An 8,914-nucleotide genomic window follows, 5' to 3' on the forward strand; every position below is an offset into this window, starting at 1 on the left:
GATGACTATGGAGCTGGTTTTGTTGTTGCTTGATTGAGATAGGGCTTTGCATAGCTCAGGCTGTTCTGGGTTTCACTCTGTAGACCAGACTGGCTCACATACAGGGCACTCACAGAGATCCACCTGTCTCTGACTCCCAAGTGGCTGGATTCAAAGTGTGTGCTACTAGGCTTGAATTTTTTATTTGTCTTCTTAAAATTTCAGCCTCCGTAGGACTGAGAGCACAGCATGTTCTACTCTGCCTGATTGCTATCACTAACCTTTCTTATTATGTGATCCTCTCTGTTGACTGTGGGTAAAGCAACCCAGGAGGTCCAAGCAGCCCTGAGCATGCTGGCTGCATCTGTCTAGGATGCAAGGCCCCAGTCTCTGTTCCCCAAGCCATTTCTAGCATGGGTTACAGTGAGCAAGGTGTACTTTCCTAAAGGGACACAGAGTAGCACCCTACCACGAGCCCAGTATTCCTGGGTGGACCTACTGTGCGCAGGATGGAAATCTGGGTCATTTTGTGTCTCTCAGGACTTGGTAGTAAAGAATGCCCATCCTTGTGCTGCCTGCTGTCCTGTGAGCTATGTTCTGCTTCTGACCTGGCGTCTCCTACCAGATTAACTCAGTGCTGAATGGCTACGGTACAAGTCCAGACCCTGCCAGCAACCTGGTTCAGTCCTTTTGTTGTTGTGATTGAATTTGAGCTTATTGAGAAATTTTTAAGATATAGATATTTTAAAATTCTTTCCTGTTTTGGAGATTTAAAAACTTAGATCTGTAAGATCTAGGGTTAAGAGAAAGAAAGGTGTTCAGAAATAAAGACATGTCGAGAGTGTGGGTGTGGGCCCCTCAAAGAAGGTCACCTTGTTTTTCTTTTTTTATCATTCACAGAACTTTTTTACAAGTAAAAATCAGTTATGAATTTTTAAAAGGAAAAGCTCGGAAACAGACACATATTATAAGAATCCATTTTCTAACTCAAGTCAGGCAACAAGTATTTCAAAGAAAGACTGCAAAGATCTCCTTAGTCAAGGCTGGGGTGGTGACTCCGTGTACAGGACTTATGTAGCACCAAGGCCCTGGGCTCAGTTTGCGAAAATGATCCCAGACCCTAGTTCCCACTCAGCTGAAGACTTCTGGTTACTTTTTTTCTTAAAGATTTATTTATTTTATTTATATGAGTACATTGTAGCTGTCTTCACACACACACACACACATACACACACACACACAGAAGAGGGCATCAGATCCCATTACAGATGGTTGTGAGCCACCCTGTGGTTGCTGGGAATTGAACTCAGAACCTCTGGAAGAACAGTCAGTGCTCCTAACCACTGAGCCATCTCTCTAGCCCATGGTTAATTTTTTAATAGAGGTCTTTCTAGACGTTTTCTTTTTTAAATAAATCTTTTTATCTTTTTTTTTTCTTTTGGAACAGGGTTTCTCTGTAGTCCTGGTTGTTCTGGAACTCACTTTGTAGACCAGTCTGGCCTCGAACTCACAGAGATCCACATGCCTCTGCCTCTTGAGTCCTGGGATTAAAGGTGTGCTCCACCACGCCTGACCGTTAAGTAAATCTTAATTTATTTTCATATTTGTATGTGAGTGCCTGCCTGTACCTATGTGGGCTGGTGCCCTTGGAGGCCAGAAGAGGGCTTCGGATCCCCTGGATTATGGGTGATCGTGAGCCGCCAAGCTGGTCTCCTTCAAGGGCTCCAAACCTCTCAGCCATCTCTCCAGCTCTCCTAGTTCCCTAAAAACATAACATATGCAGTGTTAATACTAGCTTAAACTGGGGGCCACAGAAGTGACCTCAGTTCTCTGTGGTTCTGGCAGGGTACAGCAGTCCAAAACACCTTTCAGGACCATGAGCAGAGTTGAGGGGCTTCCCTTGACCCTGCTACTTCCTGGGAGCTCTGCGGCAGGAAGTGCACCCACCTTCTCAGGTTCTGGCCAAGCTGCTTGAGGGACAACGGATGGAAAGGAAACCGTTCTCCCCTCCATATTTTCCACTCCACCCTTTAGTCCCCATCACTCACCTCTGTCCTTTTGACAGTCTATACTCCAGTGAAAACCTAAGAATTCCCATTCTGAACCCTGAGCATCCCTTCGTGCCTCTACTGAACCCTTGGGTCCCCCCCAGGCAACTATGGGAGTAGGAATGGGTGGGGCAGGATGCAGGGGTGGAGTGGGTGGAGCCAAGACCCACTTCCTTTCCCCCTGGGGCTCAGTCTGCCCCAGTCCTGACCAAGCCTCAGGAAGAACTGGAGGTTCTCGCCCTGGCCCCGTGCCTTAACCGTTAAGCTGGTAAGATGATATGATCTAGGTGGGGGTGGGGGGTGGGGGGAAGGGGTGCTCAGAGGATGAAGGAAGAAATGTGCCTATAGTTTGAAAAGATGAATAGGGTGATGGGAAAAGAGGGTCAAGAGCCACTGGTTGGAAAACTAAGTGGTGGCTAGGAGGACATGGCTGCTCTGGAGTCTGAGCTGCCAAGGCCAGGGTGGGAGTCACCGGCGCCATCTGTTCCCCTGTTGTCTCTGATAATAGCGAAAGCAAGAATGGAAAAAACAAAACAAAACCAAAAAAAAAAAAAAAAAAAAAAAAAAAAAAAACGTTAAACCACAAGTTGGGCCTGGCAGTTGGCAGGGAAGTGGGCAGAAGGAGCGGGGCTGGCCAGGTTTCCCGCTCCAACCCCTGAGTGTTCTTCTGTAACTTCCCTACATTCAGGTCCGAACTCCTGCTCCCGCCTGTCGCTCTGGAGATGGCCTTGCTTCTCCTCCTCTTTGGAGGCTTCTGGGCCCAGGTGGTGAGCCTAGAAATTCTGCAGAACACAACAGTGTTGACATCTACCCCACGTATCAAGCACCCTGAAGCCCTAAGTACCTCTGAAGCCTTGAGTGCCAACTCATCAATGTATATTGGGCCAGTGACAGTGGACCCTAAGGACTCCATCAACCCCCGGAAGCAGACTCCAATCCCAGTTTCTTCGACCCCCATGGAAACTACTGCTGAATTGTCTTCTTCTGGGACTTCTGCTGGTGACAGCATGAACACCCCAGTAACTGAGCCTACAACCCCTCAGGAAGTTTTCAGCAAGACATCAGTACCGCTTCCAGAACCATCAAATGTAGCCAGTGATCCTCCAGTCACTGTAGCCAATCTTACAACAGACAGAACTGTGACATCTACATCTCTAGAAACCTCTAAAGGGACCAGTGCAAATGTAGCCAGTGATCCTCCAGTCACTGTAGCCAATCTTACCACAGACAGAACTGTGGCATCTACATCTCTAGAAACCTCTAAAGGGACCAGTGCACCCCCCGTCACTGTGACAACAAGCTCTGAGGAGACCAGTGCATCCTCTGTGGCTACAACAGTAAGCTCCGAGACCAGTGGTCCCCCTGTCACCGTAGCTACTGGGTCTCTGGGGCCCTCCAATGAGACGCACAGACTTCCTGCCACCGTAGCAACCAGTTTTGTGGAAAGTTCCAGTGTGGCCCATGTCATCCCAGTCTCCAGCATAGAAATACTCACGACGTCTACCCCAGCTCCCATAACCACCAGGTCGCCACGCCGAAGATCAGGTGGCACGTTGCTGGTGCCCATGCTCATTGCCTTGATAGTGGTTGTGGCCCTCATGACGCTACTGCTGTTGTGGCGCCAGAGGCAGAAGCGGAGGACTGGGGCCCTGACCCTGAGCAGAGGTGGAAAACGAAATGGGGTGGTGGATGCCTGGGCTGGGCCAGCCCGGGTTCCTGATGAAGAGGCCACAACCGCATCAGGGGTAGGGGACAACAAGGGCTCTGGGGTACCGGAGACCGAGGGCTCCGGGCAGCGGCCCACGCTCACTACTTTCTTCAGCAGACGGAAGTCTCGCCAGGGCTCTTTAGTACTGGAAGAGCTGAAGCCTGGGTCGGGTCCCAACCTGAAGGGGGAGGAAGAGCCACTTGTGGGCAGCGAGGATGAAGCTGTGGAGACCCCAACTTCTGACGGGCCGCAAGCCAAAGATGAGGCCGGCCCTCAGTCCCTATGAGCAGCAGGTATTCATCCAACGTGCTCCTTAACCCTGGATCCTGCTGTCAGCTGCCTCACACTCTGCATTTGTGAATATCTGTGGGCCAAATCCATCCATCCATTCATTCATTCATTCTTCATCCATTCATTTCCTCTCTCCCCTGCTGTCTCCCACCTCCCCGTCTCCGTGCTCCCTTTGGAACCAGCTGCTGAATCTCCAGGAGGATAATCTTAGTTGACCCACATTTTCCCCAAGGATCCCCCTTGGAATGCTGGGATCCAACAAGAAGAATGAAATGACAGGCCAGAAAACTCCCCAGGATGAAGCTGTGAAGTACGGGCACACCCGCCCTCCCCAGCAGGGGCCCTTCAAGAAGAGCCTCTCAGCTACCATTAGCTTTGAGGCCATCCAGCTAGCTCTTGGGAGAACTGTGCCTTGTGACTTTCCCCAGAACACTCTGATTTGGGGCTGGCTGGTGGCTGCTGGGGGAGCCTGCCAGAGATCGGTGTCTTTTCCTTGGGGTAGGGATGAGGAGAGTTTCTGGCTCCGTGTAGCCCCTGCACCTGCTGTGTCCACTCGGAAGTATGGTTTGTGTGCAATTTAGGTGACGGCTGTGAGTAGTATTGGTGAATATAGACCACGGAGAGAGGAAGCTGGTGAGTTCCGAACGGAGGGACACAGGACCGCTGAGTCCTTGGATCCCTTCACAGTGCTTAGACAGGGCACAGCTAAAATTTTAAGTCTGTCTGCAGCCCCCAGAACAATGCAAATGTGATGGGGACTAGATGTGCCATCAAGTGTGAGTTCTTCAGCTAAGCTGCCATATCCTTTCCTCAAAGGTTCCCTCACACTAGCACTCACCACACCCATGCCATGCCGGTGCACACACCAGCAGGCACACATGCAAGTAGGGGAGAAGAGTCAGCCCAGTGTGAGGACTGGGTGGTGCAAAACCACCGGCTTTGATGCTTCCTCTACAGACTCAGTTTGTCTGTTTCCTCTTCCATCCCGAGGCTGAAGCCCTTCCCTTGTCTCAGGGAATAAGAGAAAGTTAAATGAAGGACACAGACGGACGGATGGACGCCAGGGAGTCCCTAAGGGTCTGAGGTAGAGAGAGGGGACAGGCCACAACTGTGCTGCTTCTGACCCCACCAGCCTCTGATACCAGCCCAGGCACATGGTGCAAAGGTGGCTGCTGGAGGAGATTTGCAAGAGGAAGCTGTTGAGTCAGAGGCTCTGTGCTTGAGAACAGACTGACCTACAAAAAGAGATGTGTGTGTGCGGTTGTGTGTGGCCTGGATGGGAAAGGGGAAGGTGTGAGGGTGGGGACAAGGAATGGAAAGGAACTTGGACCAGCTGCCACCACATCCAGGCGTCATCGTTCCCTCCCCGGAGTCTGTGGGGACGAGGAAGGGCTGAGCTGGGCACACCTGGGCCACACTGAACCCATTTCTCCTGCTCACTCGGGGCTGTGAGGACCAGCTACAACAGCGATGGCTCAAGAGAGTTGCAAATGTCCCTTAAGGGACGCAGCAACTGCTGTGGCTGATTTTTGCCAAACAGAGTGTCCCAGTTTCAGACTTAGAAAAGAATGTCATCAAGCTGAGAGATCAATGGTTCTGCCTGTCTTGTCCCACTGTCACTTCTGAGGTGTTTCAGGTTTTCAGGTACAGGGAGGAAGACACGGAAATGGGGTAGAGATGGTGGATAGCACCCAATAGGACATCAGCCTAGACAGGGTCAAATGTTCTGGGTGCTAAGTGGCATGACAGACAAGTGACACAAGAGGACCAAAACTAGGAAATGGTTAGTATTCTACCTCTGAAGGGAGACAAGGAAGTTCCAGGGGCTTGGCCACATCTCTCTTCCTAGCGGCTCTGGTGCCTGGCCGGCAGCAAGCACTCAATGCATGTTCCCGTGAATGAACGGATGGATGGATGGACAGACAGATTGATGGATGGAGGGGGGATGGATGGATGAGGTGCTGGCAGACAGCAAGGGGAAGGCATTTCACACAAAGACTAGTAATGCAAAAGCATAAGTGGAGCAGGGATTGTGGTGGTCACAGACAGCTGTCCCTCAGCTGAGGAGAGAGAGAGCCCAGGAAGCAACAGATACAGGAAAAGCAAAAATAGAAGAAAAAAAGCAGGCAAACAGAAACAGGAGATGAAATACACGGTGACAGTTTCATCTCCATCAGTTATGAAACCATAGTAAGTGGCTTGTGTTGTGACATGCTGGGCCTTGTCTTCAGAAATGTGTAATGACCTCAGAAATGCCTGCGGCTGACACGGGGTAGGGAGACGTAAGTGATCTGTAAATACATATGTATTATCTCATTTGTAATAGAAGCTACATCCTGAATGTTTAGTGTGGGCCTCCTAAAGCTGGGGAATTTAAGTGTGATTTTCACCTTACTTTTCTGTGTTTTACACAATAAATGCCTTTACTTTTACAGTTATGAAAAATATTGGTGGTGTGGGGGCTGGGAAATGGCTCATTGGAAGAACACTGGCTGCTCTTCGAGGGAACTCAGGTTCTGTTCCCAGCACCTAAGATGGTAGCTCCCAACTGACTGCAGCTGCAGTTCTGGGAGATCCAGTGGCCTCTTCTGACCTTCAAGGGTACCAGGTATACATGTGGTACCCATACATACATGCAGGCAAAATACCCATACATATAAAAATAAATAAATCTTTCAAAAATTGGTGAAACATGCTTCTTAGAGAGCTATGGAGGGTGTGGTTGGAAGAGAGCTGTAGAGACAGTCTTGAGTGTTGGGATGGAAGGGGCAGGGCATCCCATCTGTCCCCTGAGCCTCTGTGGACAGTCAGTGCCATTCTTCCTCCTGTTGCCAGGCAACACATCTAAAGACATCCTCAAACTTCCCAGTGCTTACCTCCCTGGTCCTACGTCCATGACTCTCCCACTGCTCGGTCCCTCCTCCTTCTGGTCCTTTCTTCAGGTCTCATGTTGCCTGTGCTCTTCTGAGACCCTTGTACAGCCCCACCCCACATTCTATTTTATTTTTGTTTTCCTCCTCCTCCCCCGTTCTCCTCTTCCTCTTCTAGTGTTGGTTTTTTGTTTTGCCTTGTTTGTTTGTTTGTTTGTTTTTCTATTTTAAGACCTGTAGCCTGGGATGTCCAACTAGGGCCTGGAACTGCTGACCTTTCTCCCTCGCGCTGGGAATCCGGGTGTGTACCACCATGTCCAGCTATTATTTCCTTTGTTTTAAGAAGGAAAGGTTTAGTCTGGGTTACTGGTTTTGCTTTGTTTTGAGACGGGCAGGGTCTCACCATTAGCCCAAATGTCTTGGGACGCACTCTCCTCCGACGTCTGCCTTCCAAGTGTTGGGAGTACTCGAGTATTTGGCCATTCCCGGACAAAGCTTTATTCTATTTTAAATTGGTATGCAATAATTATTCAGTTTTATGGGGTACATGGGTATCATCTATATTAATATATGCACAATGTTGAGTAATCAATTCAGGGTGATTAACATGTCTGTCCACTCAGATATTTATTTGTGACAAAATGTTCAAAATTCTTTCTTTTGAACATTTAAAACACAAACCATCTTAAAACACAAACCGTGAGCCAGCCCTGGCAGCACAAGCCTGTCATCCTAGAACCTGGGAATTGTTACAGAAGGATCAGGAGCTTAAGGTCATCCTGGGCTACATAGCAAGTTTGGAGCCATCCTAAACTACATGAGAGCCTGTCTCAAAAAAAATCAATATCTGAGACCCAGATAGTTTAACAGTTAAATAATCACAGCACTGGACAGATGGCTCAGCCATTAAAAGCACTGGCTACGGCCAGGGGGGTGGGGCACAGCCTTTCATCCCAGCACTCTGGAGGCAGAGGCAGGCAAATCTCTGAGTTCAAGGCTAACCTGATCTACAGAATGAGTTCCAGGACAGGGTTGTTACACGGAGAAAGCCCGTCTCAAAAAATGGGGAGAGGGATTGGGGGTGGGGGGTGGGGGGGATGACTTAATACTTGAGAGCACTGTCTGCTCTTCCATTGGTCCTGAGTTCAATTCTCAGCAACCACATGGTGGCCCACAACCATCTGTAAAGGGATTCAATGCCCTCTTCTGGTGTGTCTGAAGACAGCTACAGTGTACTCATACACATAAAATAAATAATTCTTAATAAAAACAATACAAAATAGGAGCTGGAGAGATGGCTCAGCGGTTAAGAGCACTGACTGCTCTTCCAAAGGTTCTGAGTTCAAATCCCAACAACCACATGATGGCTCACAATCATCTGTAATGAGATCTGACACCTTCTTCTGGTATGTCTGAAGACAGTTACAGTGTACTTACATATGACAATAAAAAAATATCTTTAAAAAATATATAAAATAAAGTTAAGATAAAAACTAAAACAAAACCAAAACAACATAGAAAGCAAGGGGGCGGGGCACTGGAAAGATGACTGGTTAAAAGCAGTAGCTGCTCCTCCAGAGGACTTGGAGTCAATTCCCAGAAGCTCTTAACTTCACAACTGTCTGCAACTCCAGTTCCAGGAGATCTGACACCCTCACACATGCATGCAGACAAAACACCATTGCACATAAAATAAAAAATATATTAAAACTGTCCTGGTTAACATAGCAAGTTCCAGGGTGGAAAGGACTATATAGTGAAACCCTGTTTCAAACAACAAACAGACTCACAAAGCATTTTTCCTGGTTGAGTTTGGCGTCCGGGTCCCTGCGGCCGGCCAGCATGAGTAGTCCCTGAGCAGACAGGAAGGGTCCACTAAGGACACCACATCATGACTCAGAGGGCCCAGTGCTCCGGGTCAGAGCTCAGGGCTTTCCCTTACCTGGGGATCCTGTGTAATGCTTGGGGACTGAGCCAGGGGAGGACGAGCCTTGAGGACAGGCAGCTCCTTTAGGTAT

At 49.0% G+C, this 8,914-nt stretch overlaps 1 protein-coding gene across 1 annotated transcript; it reads left to right on the forward strand.

Moving 5' to 3' along the window:
* The first annotated feature begins 2,213 nt into the window (after positions 1–2,213).
* Spn (sialophorin) lies at positions 2,214–6,458 on the forward strand. The gene is made up of 2 exons (XM_052198514.1): positions 2,214–2,295; positions 2,716–6,458. The coding sequence occupies exon 2, from the start codon at positions 2,750–2,752 to the stop codon at positions 4,019–4,021; it is 1,272 nt and encodes a 423-aa protein (XP_052054474.1). The 5' UTR covers positions 2,214–2,295; positions 2,716–2,749; the 3' UTR covers positions 4,022–6,458.
* Positions 6,459–8,914: the final 2,456 nt, after the last annotated feature.

The sequence above is a fragment of the Apodemus sylvaticus genome, chromosome 1 (genome assembly GCF_947179515.1).
Source record: "Apodemus sylvaticus chromosome 1, mApoSyl1.1, whole genome shotgun sequence".
Lineage (NCBI taxonomy): Eukaryota > Metazoa > Chordata > Mammalia > Rodentia > Muridae > Apodemus > Apodemus sylvaticus.